The following is a 24,001-nucleotide window of genomic DNA, read 5'->3' on the forward strand; positions in this document are numbered from 1 at the left end:
CCATAAATGAAAGACAACTGGCATGATTACAGAATATATTTGCAACATATATAGCAAACACTTATTGTCTTGACTTCCAGTTTCCTGCCCCCTGGAAGCCACTGATACAGAAGCCCGAGGGAACACGCTCCCTGACCTCCTCCTCCAACAGAGCAGAGCCAGGAAGGACTCGGATGGAAATTAGGACGAAGAGGTCCAGAATTCGCACAGCTACCAACAGACCATTCGTTGAAGAGGAAATCCAAATGGCCATGAAGCATATGCGAAAATGCTCAGTTGCACTAGCAGCCAGGGGAAGCAAGTTAAAACTGGTACACAATTTTATACTCATCGGATTGGGAAGAAATGACACATGTGATATTATCAAGTGCTAGCTATGGTGCTGCTAGGAGTGTAACTGATACATCCACTGAAGAGAGTATTTTGGGAATGGTGATAAAGTTGAAAATGTGCATGTCCCTCATCTGACCAGTGTAGTGTTTTTTTTTTCTTTTGAGACAGAGTTTCGCTCTTGTTGCCCAGGCTGGAGGGCAATGGTGTGATATTGGCACTCCGTAACCTCCACCTCTTGGGTTCAAGTGATTCTCCTGTCTCAGCCTCTTGAGTAGCTGGGATTACAGGCATGGGTCACCACACCTGGATAACTTTTTTGTGTTTTTAGTAGAGACGGGGTTTCTCCATGTTGGTCAGACTGGTCTCAAACTCCTGACCTCAGCTGATCTGACCACCTCGGCCTCCCAAAGTGCTGGGAGTACAGGTGTGAGCCACTGCGCCTGGCCCTATGTAGTATTCTTACAAAAAATGACTAACTGATAATCATAAGGAAGCAATAGGCAAATTCAGATTGGTGGGTACTCTGCAAGACAGCTTGTAATCAAGAATATCAATGTCATTTTAAAATAGAAACCAGATTAAATCTGGGCATGGTGGCTCACACCTGTAATCCTAGCACTTTGGAAGACATTTGAACTCAGGAGTTTGAGACCAGACTGGGCAACATGGTGAAACCCCATTTCTACAAAAAATACAAAAAATTATCCAGGTGTGGTGGCATGTGCCTGTGATCTCAGCAACTCAGGAGGCTGAGGTGGGAGGATCACTCAAGCCTAGGAAGTCAAGGCTGCAGTGAGCTGAGACTGCACCACTGCACTCCAGCCTGGGTGGCAGAGTGAGACCTCATCTCAAAAATTAAATAGAAAAAAAAATAAAAAATAATTTTTTTTTAGGTATGATCTTCTGGTAACCTCCATCTTCCCTTGAGGTATGGCCTGCCTCCTTAACAGCCAGCTCTCCAGGCCTGACAATGACAGATGAAGGACCCCAGCAGCCCTAGAGAGACTCCGTCAACAGAGGAGTGTGCCTGCTCACCTCCCCCTGGGCTTCCTCTTGGGCTCTCTCTTTATTTTCTCAAAAAAAAAAAAAAAAAAAAAAGGAAAGAAAAGAAAGAAACCAGATGAAAGAACTTTCTAGATTAAAGGACACCAAAGAGCCACAACAGCTAAACACAAAGCCTGATGTTTGTTTGGATTCTGGATTGGAAACAGCCAATGAATTGGATATAAAAACCATAATTGGGGCAACAGGGGAAATGTCTACATTAAATAGTTTTACTGTATGCAAGATACAATATTGTGTTCATGTTCTTGTCCCAGCCAAGTCTGACAAGCCCCCAGGGACTTGGATAGTTAAGATATTTAGCAGGCTGTCAGAGCCTTAAGAAAGTTCTCAGCCCAGGACTGAGGTAGGGGTTACTTGGGGCTGAGGGGATTAGCAAACGCTTGTGAAGTGGCTAAAGCCGTGACCTGGATAATTCAGGACTCAAATCCACCCGTATTGGAATTCTCTGGGTGACTGCCCAGTCCCTTGGCAGGCCAGCCAGCCACAGGGCCCGACTGTGCAGGACTTCCTGCCTCTGCAAAGGCAGTCAGGGGCTGAGCAGGGTTCCACCCGGCTGGCTCCAGGCAGAAGTTTTCCCTCGCCACCTCCAGGATTGTCCTCATCATCGCTCACCCCTATTCTCAGCTTAAGATTCTGGAGGCCAAGAATTGACTCCCCTGGATCCATGGTCTGTGGACCCCCATGTTCTGACTGGAGATGGGGAGCCAGTGAGACCTGGGGCTTCAGGGTCCGCCCAAGGAGGTTGCTCATGGCGGCAGACCTCTGGAGCAGGATTTGAGGCCAAGCCAAAGAGGTTAGTTACTGATGGGGGCTGCACAAATTGGGGGTTGTGGAGGGAGGCCAGCTGGGAGGGAGAGACTGGAGAATGGGGGGTGTGGAGAGTCCAAGAGGGAGGTGAGCAGGCACAGCTCTCTACCTGTCATTGTCAGGCCTGGAAAGCTGGCTGTTAAGGAGGCCAGGCCACACCTCAAGGGAGGTTACTGGAAGATCATACCTAAAATTATGAGCAAAGCTAGGAAGAGTTATGAGAAGGCGGAATTAGGACTTGTGTTTACGTTAATCTGAGGATTTTTTGGTTTGGATTTCTTTTTAACCTAAACCACAGGCAAATATTCCCCTTTAGGGAAAGAGATCACCAACATCGTTTTAACATCCCTTAACTATTGAGAGCGTCCACTGCGTGCCAGACACTTCAGTACACACAGAAAGAGACCCAGAGATGAGTAAGGTGCCCTTAAAGGGAGATCTTCCTCCTGCCTTCCTCCGTCTCTCTCTCTCTTTCTAGCTCCCCTCTCTGGAAGGCAGTTTAGCTTTGGGCTAAGTATATTTGGACTTGGGAGTCAAACGGATCAGGACAACTCCGAGCTTTGACCTGCTTGACCGCGCGTATGAGCCATTTCTTTTTCTTCAAGCCTCAGTGTCCCAATCTGCAAAGTGCATATGATAGTAGTATCCGCCTCATAGGATCGCCTTAGGGATAAAATGAGAGAAGCCCCATAAAGAACTTAGCATGGTATCTGCGCTCAATAAGGCATCAGCTATTTCTGTTAATCATTCAGTAAACATTTTTTCCTAGGACCCAATCTGTGCCATGCAGAGTGCTAGGTGCTGCCAGAGAGGTAAATGAGACACCATCAAGGATTCACAGTCTAGCTTGTTCATTCGTTAATTGATTTCATCAATGAATACGTATCATGCCTTATGCCGAGCACTGGAGATGTCAAAGTATTAATAAAAGACACTGTCCCTGTCCGCAGGTTGCTCACAGCCTGGTGGGAGAGACATGGCAACACAATATGATTGGTGCTGTGAAGAGAGGAGGCTCAGGGTGCTGGGAGAGCTCAGGGCAGTGGATTGATCCAGTTCGGGGTAGGGCGACGGATTCACAAGACGTTTTGGCAAAGGCAGACCCAGCTTCCCTGTTTCCCAGCTCCCAGCTGCACTCCTACCCTGGGGCCTTTGTGCTTGCTCTTCCCTCTCCCTGGAGCTTTCCTCCTCTAGGATGTCCCCATAGCTTGCTCCTTTACCACCTTCATGGCTTTACTCAAGTGTCCCCTCCCCAGCAAGACCTTTCTCAGCCACCCTGTTAAAAGTGGCCACTCCAGCCCGGCGCGGTGGCTCACGCCTGTAATCTCAGCACTTTGGGAGGCCAAGGCGAACGGACCACTTGAGGCCAGGAGTTCGAGACTAGCCTGGTCAACATGATGAAACCCCGTCTCTACTAAAAATACAAAAATTAGCTGGGTATGATGGTGCACGGCTGTGGTCCCACCTACTCAGGAGGCTGAGGTAGGAGAATCTCTTGAATCTGGGAGGTAGAGGTTGCAGTGAGCTGAGATCGCGCCACTGTACTCCAGCCTGGACAACAGAGCACAACTCTGTCTCAATAAACAAATAAATAAATAAATAAAGCGGCCACTCCCACCATCAACAGTCCCTGTTCCCACCCCCAAACGCACACACCCAGCACTCCCACCCTGCTCCCTGCTTTGTTTCTCTCCATTGCATCCATCACCACTTGACAAACTATACATTTTACTTATTTGCTTGTCTGTTTCTGTCTTTTCCCTCCAGAATGCAAGCTCTGCCATGAGGGCAAGGTTCTCAGCTGTTTTGCTCTTTGCTGTATCCTCAGTATTTAGAGCAGCACCTGTCACATAATAGGTGCTCGCTAAATAAGTACATTAAGTTTACAAAGATGAGTAGGAGTTGAGTAAGAGAAGGAAGGGAGGAAATAACAGATGAAAAGGGAAGAGTGGGAGGGAGAGAGAGAGAGAGAGAGAGAGATTGAAATTAGTAGGTTTAAGGAACTGACAGCCTTCACATCTGGCTTCTTCCCAGGAATGCTTTGGGGTGATATAAGGCAAGACTGGAGTAGGTGGGGGGCCAGTCATGCAGGGCCATGTCCTGTGAGGGTAGACAGGTGCCTCTGACTTGGGTGGATGTGTTCTGTGCTGTTACAGAGGTTAGAAAGATTGACCCAGGAAAAACGGAGGAAGCCGTGAACTCTTCTGGGGAGGTATCAGGGAAGGTGTCTCAAAAGAGGGGTACCTTCTCTTAGGCCCAGGGAAAGAGTTCCAATGTTATTCTAGGTGTGATGGGCCTACAGAAACACCTCTGCCTACAGAATTGCTCAAGAAACATTTGCTTGGTTGGATTGGGATTGAGACAAGTGGAGTGGTCTTGAATTGTAGGTGTTTCAGGCTCATGGGCCTAGAACCTTGGGTGCCATCTGTGATCTTGCCAGGCAGAGGGACAGCCTTTCCTCAGGTTTCTCTCTCCTCCAAAAAAGAAGGGACATTACCATGTAGGAAAACAGTTAGAAAATGTCGGAAACAGATGCTTGGTGCCACAGAGAAAAATCAGCACTGAGACAAAGAATCTCTCGGCAAGACAATTTTACTTTCTGCAGAAAGGATGCTCCTGTTAGCTATCTTGCCACCAGAGTACAACGAACAAGGAAAAAGTAGGCATGTTTATCATTTACGCATTTGGGGTCGTCTTCACTGCTGTGACTGATCTCCATTGGTTGGAGTTAGACTGCACAACCTAAAACTGAACCTGATTGGCTAATAACTTAAAACTTCCTTGACTAGGTAAAGGCAATGGAGAACAAAAGGAAAAGAGGGAGTCCAAATCAGGAGGGGACAGAAAGTTGCTTGTGAAAGGACTTAGAAAAGCAATGGCATAAATATCTTGGTGAAAGTACAAGGATATAGACTCTCCTTTGTGCCTGTGAGCGTGTCTAACAGCTACGTAGGATAGGGCTTAACAAAGCATTATTAGCAAAAAGCGAGAAGGCTTTGAAGAAAGTGTTTCAAACAAACTAGGCTGGGCACGGTGGCTCATGCCTATAATCCCAGCACTTTGGGAGGCGGAGGCAGGTGGATCATGAGGTCAAGAGATCGAGACCATCCTGGTCAATGTGGTGAAACCCCGTCTCTACTAAACATACAAAAATTAGCTGGGCATGGTGGCATGCACCTGTAGTCACAGCTACTGGGGAGGCTGAGGCAGGAGAATTGCTTGAACCCAGGAGGAGGAGGCTGCAGTGAGCCGAGATCGCACCATTGCACTCCAGCCTGGGTAACAAGAGCGAAACTCCATCTCAAAAAAAAAAAATAACCAAACTACTATTTCTAACACTTATGATTTATTCTTTAACAAGAAAGAAAACTTTAAAGAGGAACTTTCCTACCTTCTACAGAAAAGGAGAGTGGAGAGCATGTTAGGTGGAGGAAAAACAACAGAAACAAAGGCAGAAAAGGAGGTTAGTTCATGGTAGATTTCCTAAGGGTGAACAGTTGAATGGATTACATTTTTCAAAGATAAAACATGTATTTGCTATGGAGTTGGTGTGCCGATTGCCTCCTTAGCCAAGGTTATGGTGAAGGTTGAACTCGAGCCTGTTATTAACCAATAGCTGTAACATGTACAAACTACACGTGCATTCTGGGCTGACACCAAGACAGAACTAGCTATGTGTATCTTTAAGGGAAGCTGCTAATTTACAGCCTGGCTGAAACCCACAGGGGGCTGCTTTTATGTCCAGATTTAATTGTTTCATCCATCCCATCATTCTTTTATTCCACAGATAATTATCGGCCACCAGATATGCATTAGGGCCTGGGTGCAGTGGCTCACACCCGTAATCCCAGCATTTTGGGAGGACGAAGTGGGCGGATCACCTGAGGTCAGGAGTTCGAGACCAGCTTGGCCAACATGGTGAAACCTTGACTCTATCAAAAATACAAAAATTAGTCCAGCATGGTGGCCCACATCTGTAATCTCAGCTACTGACGAGGCTGAGGCAGGAGAATCATTTGAACCCAGGAGGCGGAGGTTTCAGTGAGCCGAGATCGCACCATTGCATGCCAGCTTGGGTGACAGAGGGAGACTCCATCTCAAAAAAAACAAACAAAAAAGATATATATTAGGTTCTCTACTACCTGCTGATAGGCTGATAATATAACAAAGAACAAGATGAAGACAAACATGTTTTCTGTCCTCAGATGCTTATATTCTGGGGGAAGGCATGAGGCACATGAGCCATAAACAAGTAAGTTAAAGAGAGTTAAAGATGATGGTTGGTGCTATGAAGGGAAAAAACAGGGTGACCTTGGGTAAGTGGTCAGGGGAGGCCTTCTGGAGAAGGTGGCATTTAAGGTGAGACTTGGAGGATAAAGAAGCAAGGGCTAAGTATTCTAGGTAGGGAGAGCAGGAAGTGCAAAAGCTGCATTGGAGAAGCTCAGAGGATTCATGAGCAAGTCGATTCGAGAGCACGGAATGTCAGACCCTGAGGGCATCCTGGAGCTCATCCACTTCTCTCATGCTAGTCATTGCTCTTGCAACATATCTGAACATGCCTCTGGCTGCATAAAATGTTGTGGGGAGGTGGCCTTCCTGGGCAGGGAGCACAAAATATTTGACAGCCCTCTCCATGTTATGGAGCAGCTGAACGACTCATGAGTTTGCCCTGTTTTTGAACCTTGGCAAAATGTAATTTAAAAAAATTTTTTTTAACAGGATAGAACCTAGGCTTCATAACTGACGAAGCTGATTTCATGAGCTTTGACAGATCTCATCTGCATTTTAAGTGTTTCCAACACTTAAAGATTAAGTTCCTTTTCCTGAGAAGTCAGGCGGGGGCATATCCCACCCACTCAGTGCCCACCGCCCATGCAACATTTCCTTTCCTAAGAAGTGGCAAATAAAAAGTGCCTTCCGGGGAGAGGAAACTCACCACTCCCAAGACAGCTCATTCAATTCCCAGGACACATGAGCTGATAGAAAAACGTTCTTGGATCGAGCCAAAATCTGCTTAGTGCGTCCGTGCTGGGTGGGTGTTGGTTCCGCAGTCTGGAGCCACATGGGACAGTTCTGATTCCTCCTACTCCCGACAGCCCTTCAGAGATCTGGAGACAGACTGGGTACCCCCAGCCACCTTTCAAACTCAAGTCAGTCTTAATTCCCTCCCTTCTGTCTCCTGTGATCCAGACACCTGCTAAACCTCCTCAGATTGGGGCCCAGGGCCAGGCACATCCCTCTGGGTATGGCCTGCTAAGAGCCCTTGTTCTGGGCACCACACTCCTGCCATCACCACCAAAGATGACCACTGCTTCTGTGATGTGACCAGGACTGGGTTTGGGGGTCACACATGTGATTGTTGAGCTGTGTTACCCACCCTGTCTTTGTGCATTTCAGCTTTGAGGGTCTTTGGACAGGACCTGTTCATTCTCTTCTTATTGAACTCAGGTTATCTTGCTCTTGATCAAGATCAGGATAAGATCAGGACAAGACCAAGTTCCAGCCTCCTTAGCCTGACACCCAGGGGTCTTTGTGACCTACCCCGCTGCATCTATTTGGCCAGTTCTTCCCAGCATTCTTGAATTTCTACTAAACACTTGAAGAAAGTTTCTCAGCGGTCATTGGTGGCATGTCCACCATCCTATTAAAAATAACCATTTACTGATACCTTACTGTGTGTCTAAACACCTGCTGTGTATCAACTCAGAACACAGAGATGAGACGGGTAAAATTATTTACCCTGTTATTTCTGATGGTAAACTAAGGCACTGATAAGAAACTTGCCAGAGGTCACACAGCTAAGAAGTGGTGGTTCCAGGTCGTGGACACCATGCATCCAGCCGCAGTCCACGGTGTGCAGCTGGTATTAGCTTATGAGGGCTGACCAGAGATTCCTCCAGGCAGACAGCAATTGTGAGGCAGATTGAACCTAAGACTATAAGGATTGCTTGAGGACGAGGGCAGAGTGAATCATGTACCCCACCATGGGGCAGCTATTTCTCGGCAATGGCCAGTTGTTGCCATGCTGGAGTCAAGACTCAGGATTGCTAGATCTTTTAAAGAGAAGCTGGAAATGGAAATGTGGATTTCTGTCTAAGATCTTTTAGCGTTTATAACATTGGCAGTTAATACCATTTTTTTCTTTTTTTAAAAAAAAGCACTGTGTAGACCAAGCATAGCATTTCCTAGGACTCTATGAAGCCCTGGGCTGAAAGTTTATAATGAAAAATCCAGTTCCACTCATCAGCAATGATTGGGACTCTGAACCCATTGAACCAACTGTACCTCAGTTCTCACGTTTCTGCCTCGTCTATAAGGAACCCACATGACACTCTGGTTAGCTGTCTTGTGAAAATCTCAATCATTATGTCCTAATGGGGTCACAACCCTTTTTTGTAAAGAACACGGATTTGACAGACAGATGGGTCAGGTGTACGATTCTGGATCCTCCTTTTACTAGCTGTGTGACCTTGGGCGAGCTACCTAACATCTACCCCTCTGTTTACTTGCTTATACATTGTGATTATAGTGCCCATGAGATTTTGTGACAGTTAAGGAAGACTGTGAATGCTGGGCTTGCCTTGCATTTGGGGCATAGCAAATGTTCATTAGAGACCGAGTTCTTCTCTCATCCCTTTATGAGCCATCAGCCTTGTAATTCCCTCCAACAGAAAGTGCCAGAGTGGACAGCATATCAGATGAGTTCTATAGCATTCCAGAGACAAGTAAGCTCCCTGTGGAAGGAGGGATCATGGAAGACTTCCTGGAGGAGGAGGACTCGATGTAGACTTTCTGCCAGTGAGCCCTGGGTAATCCTGTTCCATGTGCCAGCAAACCATTTGATAAGGCCAGGGATATGTCAGCAGCTCAGGTTCTCAGGGTGAGGGAGTGTCCGGGTTTCCATGGCTGCCCTCGGCAGGGCTTTAGCCCTGGGCAAGCCTGCATGTGATAGACCCAGCAAATGACAGAGAACGAGTGTGTTTAATTGATGTTTAATTTGTCCTGCATATACTTCTTGAGGACTTATAATTGGTCAGATGATGTCTCTGTTTACTTCTGTCTTCATTCTCTGTTTCCCACTGGCCACAAGGGGGGCTCTGTGAAGGCACAGGTTCTGTTATTCATCATGAAATCCCATTGCCTGGCATGTAGCAGACACTTCGTAAATATTTTTGGTATTGAACTGAATTCACAGGGTTCTTCCGGGAGCTCAGTGGTTAGTCCTAGGAAAAGAAGCGTCCAGGGGGCCTAAGGAGGGGCTTCTCTCTGATGACAAGAGGGAGGGAGAGAAAAGGAAGTCAACAGCAAGGAGGGGCAGGAGGCAGAANCTCAATTCAGGCCTGCCTCAGCCTCCCGAAGTGCTGAGATTATAGGCATGAGCCACTGTGCCCAGCCTGGAAATGTGGATTTCTGTCTAAGATCTTTTAGCGTTTATAACATTGGCAGTTAATACCATTTTTTTCTTTTTTTTTAAAAAAAGCACTGTGTAGACCAAGCAAAGCATTTCCTAGGACTCTATGAAGCCCTGGGCTGAAAGTTTATAATGAAAAATCCAGTTCCACTCATCAGCAATGATTGGGACTCTGAACCCATTGAACCAACTGTACCTCAGTTCTCACGTTTCTGCCTCGTCTATAAGGAACCCACATGACACTCTGGTTAGCTGTCTTGTGAAAATCTCAATCATTATGTCCTAATGGGGTCACAACCCTTTTTTGTAAAGAACACGGATTTGACAGACAGATGGGTCAGGTGTACGATTCTGGATCCTCCTTTTACTAGCTGTGTGACCTTGGGCGAGCTACCTAACATCTACCCCTCTGTTTACTTGCTTATACATTGTGATTATAGTGCCCATGAGATTTTGTGACAGTTAAGGAAGACTGTGAATGCTGGGCTTGCCTTGCATTTGGGGCATAGCAAATGTTCATTAGAGACCGAGTTCTTCTCTCATCCCTTTATGAGCCATCAGCCTTGTAATTCCCTCCAACAGAAAGTGCCAGAGTGGACAGCATATCAGATGAGTTCTATAGCATTCCAGAGACAAGTAAGCTCCCTGTGGAAGGAGGGATCATGGAAGACTTCCTGGAGGAGGAGGACTCGATGTAGACTTTCTGCCAGTGAGCCCTGGGTAATCCTGTTCCATGTGCCAGCAAACCATTTGATAAGGCCAGGGATATGTCAGCAGCTCAGGTTCTCAGGATGAGGGAGTGTCCGGGTTTCCATGGCTGCCCTCGGCAGGGCTTTAGCCCTGGGCAAGCCTGCATGTGATAGACCCAGCAAATGACAGAGAACGAGTGTGTTTAATTGATGTTTAATTTGTCCTGCATATACTTCTTGAGGACTTATAATTGGTCAGATGATGTCTCTGTTTACTTCTGTCTTCATTCTCTGTTTCCCACTGGCCACAAGGGGGGCTCTGTGAAGGCACAGTTTCTGTTATTCATCATGAAATCCCATTGCCTGGCATGTAGCAGACACTTCGTAAATATTTTTGGTATTGAACTGAATTCACAGGGTTCTTCCGGGAGCTCAGTGGTTAGTCCTAGGAAAAGAAGCGTCCAGGGGGCCTAAGGAGGGGCTTCTCTCTGATGACAAGAGGGAGGGAGAGAAAAGGAAGTCAACAGCAAGGAGGGGCAGGAGGCAGAAATCCAAGTCTTTGATGGGACACAGTGGCTCATACCTGTCATCCAGCACTTTGGGAAGCCCGGATGAGAGGATCACCTGAGCCCAGGGATTTGTGACCAGCCTGGGCAATATGTTGAGACTCTATAAACAATGCACAAAGAAATTAGCCGGGCATGATGGCACCCACTGTAGTCTTAGCTACTTGGGAGGCTGAGGCAGGAGGATGGCTTAAGCCCAGGTGGAGGCTGCAGTGAACTGTGATTGTACCTCTGCACTCCAGCATGGGGGACAGAGACAGACCCTGTTTAAAAAAAAAAAAAAAAAAAAAATTCAAGTCTTCTCAAAAAAGTGTGTGGGAGGTGGTGGGGTAAGAGGTGGAATTAACAGAAGTGGAAAATGGAGAGGAGAATACTAGTAGCTACCTATGTCCTGTGAGAACATTCTAGAAGGTAAGCTGTCATTGATTTATTGGCACTTCTCTGCATTTGCTGTGGCTCTAAGTTATAAATGTATAAATTCATTTAATCCTAACAACAGCTCTCTCAGGCAGGTGAGCTTTGGTCAGCCCCGAGGTGATGTGGTGAGTGGTGGAGAAGCCAGGATTTGAACCCAGGACCTGGGGCTGATATAGAACCTGTGATGTTACCCACTGGGCCACACGCTTCTGCAACTGACATTAGTTTACATGCCTTATTTTTATTTTTATGTATGTATTTATTTATTAATAGTGACAGGGGCTTGCTCTGTTGCCCAGGCTAGTCAAATTCCTGGGCACGATCACAGTTCACTGTAACCTTGACTTCCTGGGCTCAAACCATCCTCCCACCTGAGCTTCCCAGGGTAAGTCATTGTGCCTGACCCACGTACCTTGTTTTACATGGTACGCCCCTCACCAGGAGCCTCTGGAGCTGGAGGGGCTCATAATTCTCATGTTTCACATGAAGAACAGAGAAAGGTAGTGGCTTGCCCAGGGTCACACAGCTACTGAAGTGGCTGAGCTGGGACCCCAGCTTGCATCTCTCTAACTGCAAGCCTGGCTCTTTCCCCTTCCCCGAGGGAAGAACTGTAGGAAGTTAGCAGGGAGTCAGGTGCTGACAAAGGGCTACCACCTGGACATGGGGGAGCAACATTCTGTAGGTAGCTCGGAGTTGTGTTTCTGCAGGCACCTCCCGAGTCACCCCAGCTCAGGTATGGGGCAGAAGAAGTTGGGAGTTAGCAAGTTAGGAAGAAGACGGGGCAATGCTTCAAGTCCAGGAGCGGGGCCGCCTGTCTTCCCTGGCTGTCCTCGGGTTGAGGCTGAGTGAGACAGGATGAAATCTGAGCAGAGTCTCCGGGCTGGGGGACTTGGCAAAGATCCAGTATGGTGGGTGGGAGGGAGGTTGTGCCGGGAGGGAGATTCCAGGGCTTCTGTTCCTGGCAGGGAAGAGCCCTGGGTTGTGGGTGGCCCAAGCCTGACTCTGATCACGGTCTCTCCCGAAAGCCACCTGGACTCTGTGACCTGTTACGGAAAACAGCTCCTTCTGCCTGGTAATCCCAGCACTTTGGGAGGCCGAGGCGGGTGGATTACTTGAGGTCAGGAAGGAGTTCGAGACCAGCCTGACCAACATGGTAAAGCCCCTACTCTACTAAAAATACAAAAATATTAGCCAGGTGTGGTGGTGTGCGCCTGTAATCCCAGATATCTAGGAGGCTAAGGCAGGACAATTGTTTGAATCAGGAAGGCAGAGGCTGCAGTGAGCTGAGATAGGGCCACTGCCCTCCAGTCTGGGCGACAGAGCGAGATTTCGTCTCAAAAAAAAAAAGAAGATAAAAACTGCTTCTGCATACACAGTGGAAAAAAATCCCCAGGGGTCATGCCAGGGTGAGGGGAAACAGGGTTTCCTATGCGAGTTACCAGGAATCTTGGAGCTGGCCCATGCAGGAGTGTGGGAGGTGACAGAGAGGTCCTTAAAACCAGGCAGGCCCCTCCCTGGCGTCTTCTGCGGGCCTCTGAGGACGGAGAAAAGGTCTCACTGGTGAGGAATCGCATCTTTGGGGCTGCTTTGCCTGAGGGAGGTGTGGGGAGCAGGGCCGAGGGAGGGGCTAGGAAAGGAGACACCTGGCCCCCTTGGTCAGGGGCGCAGGGCCAGGAGAGGGGGGACCTTCCATCACCTCCCTCACAGACAGCAGGAGGGCTGAGCGGCACCTTCTGTGCAGTGGGGCTCGGCACTACCCTTTCCTTCCAGCCAGGAGGCATGAACTGGGAAGTCCTGGAGCTGCCGCATGTGGACTTGGGGGACTCATCCTTCGGCGACCTGGCCACGTCCCGGCCTCCACATCTTCCCTTGGTCCTTCGTCTCCATTCTCTCCCTGTCATTACTGCAACTGCTGCCCTCCTCCGAAATTCTCTTGTGGCTATGCGCTTCCTCTCTGTGGTCGTTTGATCAAAATAGCTGAGCCCACATCCTCCTCCTGGGGCCCACTTTGGGCTCCACTGAGTGGCCGCTCTTCAGGGCAGCCCTCCATGCCTCTGCCACCTCCACCATGAAACTGCTTTCTTACTCTTTCCAGGGTGTTTTCAAATGCACCTGGGAGATTGGTTTTCTTCAGGTATAGGGAGGCCAACAGATCAGGAAATGATTGCCTTTTAAAAGATAGCTTGCTATTTACAGACCCCAGGAGAAGAGGGCGTACTTTCCCACCCAGGGCCACGCTGGAAGTGCCAGGTCATCAGGAGGGGCCACGGGAAGCATCGCCCAGGGCCTTTGCTGTGACCTCAGAGGGAACGGGTGGCAGGGCAGGGGATACGATTTAGGACCAGCCAGTTTGAATCATGTCAGCGGGACTCCAGGCTTCCCTCGTTGTCCAGTGTCTGGGCCTGGGGTGGTGATTTGGGGCAGGAGAAGCCTTGGCTTGGAGGGTGAGAGTGAGGGAAAGGTGGGCGGGGTGTGCCGGGGGACTGGCAGTGTCAGCAGTAGGACTTATCCATACCGATCTGCAGCATCCTCAGTTCCCGCCTCCTCAGAAGAAAGAGTTCCACTGCGGGGCATACGGCAGAAGGAGAATGAGACTGAGGCAAGTTTCACAGCAGAAGTAAAAGCTTACTAAAAGTTTTAGAGCAGGAATGAAAGGAAGGAAAGCATACTTCGAAGAGGGCCGAGCAAGCAGGCGACGTGAGAGTCAAGCAGGCGACTTGAGAGTCAGGCGTGCTGTTTGACCTTTGACTTGGGTTCTGTGCGTTTTTTTTTTTGAGACGGAGTTTCGTTCTTCTTGCCCAGGCTGGAGTGCAATGTCGCAAACTTGGCTCACTGCAACCTCTGCCTCCCGGGTTCAAGCGATTCTCCTGCCTCAGCCTCCCAAGTAGCTGGGATTACAGGCATGTGCCACCACGCCCGGCTAATTTTGTATTTTTAGTGCAGCCTGGGTCTCTCCATGTTGGTCAGGCTGGTCTCTCACTGGTCAGACTGGTCTCAAACTCCTGACCTCAGGTGATCCACCCGCCTCGGGCTCCTAAAGTGCTGGGATTACAGGCGTGAGCCACCATGCCCGGCCTGACTTGGGGTTTTATATACTGGCATATTTCCAGGGTGTTGTGTTTCTTATCCCGATTCTTCCCTTGGGCGGGCGGTGCGCATGCACAGTGGCCTGCCGGCACTCAGGAGGGAGCATGCGCAGTGTGTTTACAGAGTTGGACGCATGCGTCCTTGAGGCGGTCTTCCCTTACCCGCCGAATGTCCCTGGCCGGTCACACACCAGTTAAACTCCGCCATTTTGCCTCTTCGTGCGCATGTGTGAGCCCACTTGCCCAACTCCTGAGATCCTATCCGGAAGCTGCTCTTCACCAGCTTCAGGTGTTCCTGTTTATTGGAAGACTGCCTTTCCCTGGTGCTGGCTGCGACCAGTTATTTAGAGAGACAGTTACCAACTACCTGCCCATCACCTGTTGGTCGCCTGCTCACTACTGTCACAGTTCGTCTGCATATGAAAGACATGCTCACAGAGGAGCCATTTGAGGTCTCTAGGAATTAATCAGCCCTGGAAGGAGCAGGCTGTCTCTGGCCAACAAGGCCTCCAAGATGTCAAAGTGTCATAAACTATAGAAAATAAAAAGTATGTTTAGTGCCCAGGGATGCTGAGAGGCAGTGGAGTAGAGTCAGTCAAGGAAATAGATTCACAGTCCTGGGCTAAACCCCTGGGCAACTCAGGGCACCTGCCTGAGCCACAGTTTCCTTATCTGTAAAATCGACAACTGTTAGTCATTCTTTCAACAAGTAACCGTTTAAAAGGACAGACGCTGGGCCTGCCAAGGTCATTGGTGGGTTTAGAGAGATTGTGGATAATGCCTGGCACACGAGAGGTGCCCAGTGAGTGGCAGTTGGTGTCCTTGGGCCACAGCTCCAGGGAGCAGCAGAGAAAGATTGGCGTGGAAGGGTGGGGTCCAGGGCCATTTCCTTGGCTGTTTGCAGCCCTCAGAGCAGAGGCTGTGGGTGAACAGAACCCTCAGGAATGTTCTTGGAACTTGGTGTTGCTGCTGGACAAGGGCTGGCATGGAAGCCAGCTCAGTAGCCGGGAGCCCCAAGGAGTCTGAGGTGTATTTGGAGGCCAGGCCTTGGGAGGTGCCAGGGTTTCCGGCAGAGCACTGGCACAAGTGACCATTCAACTCAGGGACTCGAGACAACAGGGCACTGAAGGGGAAAGCCTGGGCTTGTCCAGCTGTGGATAAACAAGGACTTTGAATCCTGGGAGGAAGGGAATCAAGCAGCTGCCGGCAAGGAACCTCTGAGAAGCCAAATTAGAATCAGGTGCTGGCCTGAGACACATGGAATTTCCTGGACTCTAGGCTACCAATGGCTGTTTTTACCAAAGACAGATTCTAAGGAGTGAAGCCAAGAGCTTCTGCCTGAGAGGTAGAGCATGAGAAGGAACAAACAAGCCCCCTCAAAGAATTCATGCTGGGAAGGGAGGCTGTGTGGTGCAGTGAGGGGCGCAGAAGGACAGAGCTTGAATCCGGCCTCCACCGGATTCTCAGTGGCTGTGTGACCTCTGGCAAGGCCCTGAGTTCTCTGAGCCTCACCTTTCCCAGTGGCAAAATGGGGACCGTGATACCTACCTTACCCTGCAGCACTCCCACAAGCCCCCAGGGTTAACTTATTCTTTAGGTAGACCAGAATCTGGGGCTCAGGAGAGTGTCTTAATTTTATAAATTCCTTTAAAATCAAGAGGAAAGAAAAGAATATATAATAATAAATCCAGCTTGGATTATATTTTTCTTTATGCCAACATAGTTGTCAAAAATAATCATGTGGATACAAATATAAATATAAATATATAGCAGAAAGATGCCTATAAAGGCAAAAGTGCTTGGCGCCCATAAGAGCCATGACCAGGCCCTGAAAGTCACTGGCACATTGTGGGTGCTCAGGGTTCACTGCTGAGCACCTACTCTGGGCCAAGCACTATTCTCAGTGTTAGAATAGAGGGGTGCATCGCCCAGTTTCTGCCTGCAAAGAACCATCAGGGTAGACATCCTTGCAAACAGGCAACTAGGGCACTGTGAGCTAAAGAGTATGAGACGTAGAACCGTTGGCTTTCCTCTGCCCTCCTGCTGTGGACACCAAGTGCTCTCTGTCCAGGAATTTTTTCTTCCTGAAAGCTTCTTACATCTTTTATCAAAGACCATGTCTAGTTTACATCAAGTCCTGCTTCTCTATGTATGCCACCAAATCTCCATTCAAGAATCCTGGCCATTCTCTGGTTCCTTTTAGCCATTTTGCCGACGGGGTGAGTATGTCTGGGGGGGTTGTGGCTAAAAGCACACTGGTGGTCGGGACAGTCTCCCAGCAAATGCTTCCATTATTGCCCCTCTGCCTCCAGAGACCTCAGGGGACCTGTAGTTTTTTGCCTCATCTTTTCTGGCTAGACTCACCTTGTTTATTGCCCACCAGGACAGAGAGTGGAATAGGCGGGGCCTGGTGGGGAGCCAGGGTGGGAGCTGAATGGGCCGTGGGGGCATTGCCTGATAGACCTGTTGTGGGATGTATTTTCTCTTCCAGAACCCCAGAGATGAAGGGCCTCCTCCCACTGGCTTGGTTCCTGGCTTGTAGTAAGTGGTGGCCCCACGACCTCTGAATTAACTTCTACCCCATGAGAGTAGTAGGGTGGTGAAAAGGACACCTGCCGTTGAGGTGGTAGAGACTTGGGTTTGAATCTCGGCTCTGCACTGACTGCATAGACATCAGCAAGAGCCTTTATCCCTCCAAGCCTCTGCTTCCTCATCTGACATGGGCTAATGCAGTCCGTGGGTGGGGCTGTGGCAGGGTCCTAGGAGATATCATACCTCAGCTGTGTAAAGGTGGTGGACACGGAGGTTACGTGGCTAGCAAATGTAGGAGGCAGATGTTTTTTTCTCCTATGCAAATAAAATAAGTTTAAAAAAAAAAAATCCCCAAATCAATCTTCCAACCCACGATTCCTGGGTCATTCTCAGCTCTGGCTTGTCCAGCTGGGAGGTGACTGTACAGATGGCTTTAGTTCTACCCTGCAGTCCCGTGACCATGTATACAATCCCCTGACAGGCTGTCCTGCTCTTTAATGTCTTGCCAGGTGCCTGGAGACCCCAGGAGGAGGAAGGAAAGAGCAAGGGGGCCTTGGGCTCGCTGTGAGACCCTGGACAGGGCACCTTTTCCCTCCAAATCTCAGTTTCCCATTTGTAAGATGAGGGAAGTGCCTTCAGCAATTTCTAAGAGTCCCATCCTGCTTTTAGATTCTCTGCCTTATGTTCTAAAAAGTGTGAGGGGAAGGGAGTGGTGGGGAAGAGGAACGTATTGCCGAGAGAGACAGGAAGCTCCTGTCTGCCTGCTTCGTGAAAATACCTTATGAATTACAGCTTATATGTCACGGTCACTTACTATGTGCCTGTCGTCATGCTCAAAACTCACATACTTGATGTTATTTTAACCCTCATGTCAACTCCAAGATGTAGCTGCTAATTTTGGGTCCCCATTTTCCGGATGATGAAACTGAGGCTCTGACTCCATTCAATACCATACTTTGAATTAGTGGCAGAGTCAGGATTTGAACCCAAGTCTGCTCATGTTTCAATTCCAAACTCCTAACCAATTCTCCATACTGCTTGCGTGTCCCCTCCCACTGATTGAGAGAATTAAAAAGAGACACGCAGGTTCCTCCAAGCCCCAGATGGGAGAAAGGGTAGGAGGTGCTGGGCAGTGGGCCTAATGCAGGGCTGGGCTGCCTGGGTGTCACCTGGGAACATGGGCTGTCTTCCAGGTGTGCCTGCTGTGCAAGGGGGCTTGCTGGACCTAAAATCCATGATCGAAAAGGTGACAGGGAAGGACGCCCTGAAGAACTATGGCTTCTACGGCTGTTACTGTGGCTGGGGCGGCCAAGGGACCCCCAAGGATGGCACCGATTGGTGAGCTGATTGCTATAACTGCCCTTGGGCTCCAGGGTCTGCACCCACGTTTTCTTATTCAATTTCATATCAGTTCCGGAAGATGAGTATGAAAGTACCATTTTATAAATAAGAAAACTAAGTCTCAAAGAATTTAGCTGGCAATCACAGTGGTCTAAGGTGTCAGTTGGTCTACTGTGGCATAACAAGTGGTCCTAAATGTGGTGGCTTAAACGGCACTGATCATTTACTTTGCCTGTGAATTCTCCATTTGGGTAGGGTTTGTGGGAGTGGCTTGTCTCAACTTCAGCTTGGACAACTGGGGCTGGACAATCCACCTTCCAGATGACCCACTCCTACGGCTGGCAAGTTGTCAGCATCTCCTGGCCTAGGAGTGGGCCAGAGGCCGCAATTCCTGTCACTTAAGCCTCTCCCAGGATGTTTGGGATTCCTCCCACAATGGTGACTCTTGGGTTGCAACAGTGAGTATCCCGAAACTGCAAGACTAAAGGGTATGGTGTTTTATGGTCAGCCTCAGAAATTCCACTGTGTCACCCTGTACTCTTGGTCAAGACAGTGTCAAAGCCTTTAAGAGGGAGGGGACCTAGATTCCACCTCTTGACCGGGAAGTGCTAAAGTTCTAGAAGAATGTGTGAAAAGGGAGATTCTGTTCCTTGGAAAATATACCCAACTGGGTTAACAATTCTGATACTGCTAGACATATATAAAGGAAAGGGATGATGAAGCAAAGAAAGGACAGATGGTTGGGGCCAAGCTTCTCACTGTTGGAGTGGGATAAGCCAGGGCAGGAAGCCAGAATGATCCATGTGCAACAACAGCGCTAGAGTTAGAGACCTCAACACGGACTCCGGTTTAGCTTATTATAGAGGCGGATGGTTACGTGTAGAAGTATGCACAGATACCAGGATGCATAGATATAAGTATCATACTAAATAAGATGTGAGTAATAGGAGAAAATGGGTGTTTCCTCTGTAAGGTCTTCTCCGTTTTTCTGTAAACCAACAATACTTTTTATGTGCAATCTGCTACACCTAACATACAGTCATCCCCTGGACTGCTTCCAGGACCCCTGTGAATACCGAAATCTGCAGATGTTCTAGTCCCTGATATAAAATGGCATAGTATTTGCATATAGCCTGTGTGATCATATACTTTTTTTTATTCACATGGGAAAAAGAAATGTTCTTTTGCTGTCAGTGGAGAAGGCCTAAAAGAAATGACACCACAGTAGCAACAAGCACAGTTAATGCCTAGATCTGGTTTCCAATGTTATTCTTCAATAAAAGAACCCTTCCAAGACACACACACACACACACACACACACACACACACACACGCACACGTATAAAACCAGGGTTCCTTGAAGAAATGGCCAATTCTAGGACCAAGGCAGGAAATATGCAAGATGAGCCTGGAACTTCTTTTAGTGACAAAAAGTAAGGAAGTGCTCAAACAAAAACAAAACCAAAGCCCACCTTGATGGCCATGTGACAAGAGGTACATGTGCTGACTGAAAGAGCCTCCAGTAGCCAAGACTGGAACAATACAGCAACAGAAATAACCCCAAACTCCAGTCTCATGATGAGAAAAAAGAAAATCAGACAAATCCCAATAGTGGGGCATTTTATAAACTATCTACTAGTATGCCTCAAAATGGTCAAGAGCAAGGAAAGTGTGAGGAACTGCCACAGACAAGAGGAGTCCAAAGAGACAAGACAATGGGCCAGGCGCGGTGGCTCAAGCCAGTAATCCCAGCACTTTGGGAGGCGGAGATGGGCTGATCATCTGAGGTTGGGAGTTTAAGACCAGCCTGACCAACATGGAGAAACCCCATCTCTACTAAAAATTAGCCAGGCGTGGTGGCGCATGCCTGTAATTCCAGCTACTAAGAAGGCTGAGGCAGGAGAATCACTTGAACTCGGCAGGTGGAGGTTGCGGTGAGCCGAGATCGCTCCATTGCTCTCCAGCCTGGGCAACAAGAGCAAAACTCCATCTCAAAAAAAAAAAGAAAAAAAAAGAGAGACAAGACAATGAAATGTAACATGGGATCCTGGGACAGAAAAAGGACATTGGTAAAAATGAGGGAACGCTGAATCAATTATGACTTTTATACAATCAATAAGATAGTAACAATGTATTATTATTTAGGAATAATTATTGTTAATAATATATCAATATTGGTTCATTAATTCTAACAAGGGTATCATACTAATGTAAGATGTTAGTCATAGGAGAAATGAGGTGTTTCCTCTGTAAGATCTCAGTTTTTCTGTAAACCAAGGAAACCTTTTATATGCAATCGCTACACCTAACATACAGTGATCCCCTGGACTGGTTCCAGGACCCCTGTGGATACCAAAATCTGCAGATGCTCTAGTCCCTAATATAAAATGACGTAGTATTTGCATATAACCTATGTGATTGTATCCTCCCCCTGACCTTTTTTTTTTCTTTGAGACGGGGTCTCACTCTGGTTGCCCAGGCTGGAGTACAATGGTGTGATCTCAGTTCACTGCATCCTCGACCTCCTGGGCTTAGGTGATTCTCCCACCTCAGCCTCCTGAGTAGCTGGGACTACAGGCATGTGCCACCATGCCTGGCTAATTTATTTTTAGTAGAGACAGGATTTTGCCATGTTGCCCAGGCTGGTCTCAAACTCCTGGACTTTAGCAATCTGCCTGCCTTGGCCTCCCAAAATGCTGAGATTATAGGCATGAGCCGCCGCGCCGGCTGTGATGGTATACTTTAAATCATTTCTAGATTACTTATCATAGCTGATACAATGTAAATGCTATGGAAGTAGCTGTTGTAGTGTTTGGGAATTAATGACAAGAAAAAAGTCTGTACATGTTTAGTACAGACACAAGTAAATAGGCCTACGTACATTTTCCATCCATATTGGTTGATCTACAGGTGTGAGACCTATGATATGAGAAGTTTATTTTTGGTTCACATAATAGTTCAGTATGAATCACACGTTGGCTCCTCCCATCTTGTGGTTCTGCCATCCCCTGTGGCCTCAGAATCCTTTGCTGGGTCTTCTCCATCCAGCTGAAGGATGGTGGCAGAGGGACGGCGGAGGAAAGTGTGGGAGGTTTGTCTGGGCAGGTCTGGAGGTGGAGTACATCAATTCCATCCACCTCCCCTGGCAGGGATCGAGTCATGTGGCCATACCTACCTGCAAGGGAGGCTGGGAAATGTAGTCTAATCATGAGACCAGGAGGAAAACAAGGGTCCATGACCTGCTGGCTGGAAATGAGGAGCAGGAAATTACTCAGTTATGCTACCAGATCTTCTCTGCCACATTGCTTCCACCAAGGTGTCCTCTGCTAAAGTGACATGGTTGAATTTTTGCTCCTATTAGGGACGGGGTCAGGAGGGCACACCTCCTGCTCAGGATCTAAGTCTCTTGCATGGACAGGTGCTGTTGGGTGCATGACCACTGCTATGGGCGGCTGGAGGAGAAGGGCTGCAACATTTGGACACAGTCCTACAAATACAGATTCGCATGGGGCCTGGTCACCTGCGGTAAGGCTGGGGCTGGGCCCGTTTGGGCCATTGGAAGAACACCTGACTTTAAGTTCAGTTGCCCTAGAGGGCAGTCAGCCTGTATCTTGTTGGGGAAAGTGGGGTTGGGTGCAGAACTGGAACAAGAGGGGCAGGATTATTGCAGCTGTATCAGACCCCTGGTGTAGGGCTGAAACATCTTAGCATCCACCCTGTGCAAGGGCTTGACATGCTTCCTTTTTCTGGATTCTTGATCCCCAAATACCTGTGGAGTAGGTTTAGTCTCCTCCATTTTAGACATCAGGAAATGGAAGCTTGAAGGCCTGCCAGTGCACATAGCAGGATTCAAGCTCAGGGCCCAGGGGTGGTTTCTGCTCTGTGAGAATGAGAGTTCCTCCAGAGCAGTGGCTGCCTCCACCATCAGTCTGGGAGTCCCCCAGAGGAAGGAATGTGCTTTCTCTATCCGACTGGAAACTCCCTGAGGGCAGGAACTGTCTCCTGGACTGAAACATCACCTTGAGCAGCAGCTGTGCCCCTTCCATCAGATTATTCATTCCCCCTGTTTAGAAGCCGTGCCTCCTTCATCAGGCTGAGAGCTCCTCGGAGCAGGAGGTCCATGGGGTCTCTGCTGAGATGGGAGTGATCAGTCAGTCAAGCACGCTCTTCCCACTGTCATTCGCTCCTCGTGTTCTGTTGCAGAGCCGGGGCCCTTCTGTCGTGTGCAGCTCTGTGCCTGTGACCGGAAGCTCGTCTACTGCCTCAGGAGAAACCTACGGAGCTACAACCCGCGGTACCAATACTTTCCCAACATCCTCTGCTTCTAGGCATCCCCAGCGAGCTCCTTCCAGACCAAGCATTTGCTCTGTTCTTCTGCAACGCAGAGTTCCTACTCTGCTGGGTTCCTGAGAGAGGCTCCTACATTGCAGACCTCAATCCTTCCTGAAGCTTCGAGGATCCCCAGGGCCACGCCCTCCAGCGAGTCCCAGGAGAGTGACTCTAGTCGTAGGACTTGATAGGGTCCCAGGGCCTCCACTTCTGAGGGCACCCCCTCTGGTGCCAAGAGCTCTCCCCCAACTCAGGGTTGGCTGTGTCTCTCTTCTCTGAAGACAGCATCCTGGCTCCAGCTGGAGCACTTTCCTGAGATGCACTTACTTCTCAGCTTCTGTAAGCGGATTCTCACCACCACCCTCCAGAGAATTTCTACACAAGAAGAGCCAAATTGAATCTCTAAATCTGGTGCATGGATATTAAATAAAATTCCTTCTCATGGCTAATAAAAACGGCATTGGCATTTTCCTCTGCTGTGGGGGATCGCTGGTGCCTCTTTCTCTGCCACTAGGGCTATAAACCTGAAGTTATCCACCTTGTCTCAGAGACAGAAGGGAAGATTAGTAAATGCAGGGTTTTCTGGGTTGTTTCAGGCTTTCTTTTGGGCTCATTTCCTTAAACCTTGGGGTCCTCTCCAGCCCAGTGTTGGGTCTCATTCTTCCTTGATGGGGTGGAGGAAAGATAACTGGTAAGTATGACAGCTTCAGCTTTCAGGTCAGAGAGGGTGGCATTCAAGTCCCAGCGTTGGCTCCTCCAGCTGTGTGGTCTTGGGCTCGTTACTGAACCTCTCTGACGTTCAGTCTCTTTGAGAAAGAAACTGTCTTGTTCCTTGCAATGTAAAAGGAGGCTTCTAAAGCTCACCTTGATGCTGATATGGGGGATGCTGATGTTCTGGCATTTCACACAGCAGGAATTTTTTAAAAATAGCTATCAGTTATGGGTTTATTTCCTTTTTTTTTTTGCAAAGTAAGGACATTAAAAAAAAACATCTATCAATTCATAAAAGAACGGGTGTTTTGCTACCAAGCCTGCAGGAAGAAAGGATGTATCCAAAACAAAGGAGCATCCTTCCAAGAAAGGACCTATGGCTTCTTTATTCTGACATACCCCAAACTAACCACATGATAAACAGGATCTATGTTTAAAAAGCTCTAGTGTTGAATGTTTTCAAAATAAAATTGATTTTATGAGATTACCCTGAATGCACCAGTGTTTTCAAAAAGTTTCATTTAGACTCCGTGTCTATATTTGATAATGCCACACAGGGAGGGGCTTCAATGCCGAATTTGCTCATGAAATATTTAAAATCAAAGCCATTTCCCTGATCCAATTTTGAATGGGTATGTGGGGGAAACTGAAGGCTTCACTCTAATGCCGTTTTCCTTCAATCGTGATATTGTGGTGATAGAATAGAGAACCCAG

General features: G+C 48.3%; 1 protein-coding gene across 2 annotated transcripts in view; it reads left to right on the plus strand.

Moving 5' to 3' along the window:
- The window catches only part of PLA2G5 (phospholipase A2 group V), a 54,269-nt gene extending 30,498 nt beyond the window's left edge, over positions 1 to 23,771 (plus strand). Inside the window, exons 4-9 of one of the 2 annotated variants that reach the window (XM_037730418.1) lie at positions 99 to 432; positions 16,488 to 16,593; positions 16,866 to 16,915; positions 18,100 to 18,244; positions 21,666 to 21,772; positions 22,451 to 23,771. In XM_037730418.1, the coding sequence (XP_037586346.1) occupies positions 16,526 to 16,593; positions 16,866 to 16,915; positions 18,100 to 18,244; positions 21,666 to 21,772; positions 22,451 to 22,575 (495 nt within the window). In that variant the 5' untranslated portion in view covers positions 99 to 432; positions 16,488 to 16,525 and the 3' untranslated portion in view covers positions 22,576 to 23,771. Of the gene's footprint in view, positions 1 to 98; positions 433 to 1,264; positions 2,192 to 16,487; positions 16,594 to 16,865; positions 16,916 to 18,099; positions 18,245 to 21,665; positions 21,773 to 22,450 lie in introns of those variants that run through there. The other variant, XM_017506280.2, reaches the window with a different exon arrangement.
- Positions 23,772 to 24,001: the final 230 nt, after the last annotated feature.

Source organism: Cebus imitator, unplaced genomic scaffold, assembly GCF_001604975.1.
Source record: "Cebus imitator isolate Cc_AM_T3 unplaced genomic scaffold, Cebus_imitator-1.0 Scaffold15, whole genome shotgun sequence".
In the NCBI taxonomy this organism is placed as follows: domain Eukaryota; kingdom Metazoa; phylum Chordata; class Mammalia; order Primates; family Cebidae; genus Cebus; species Cebus imitator.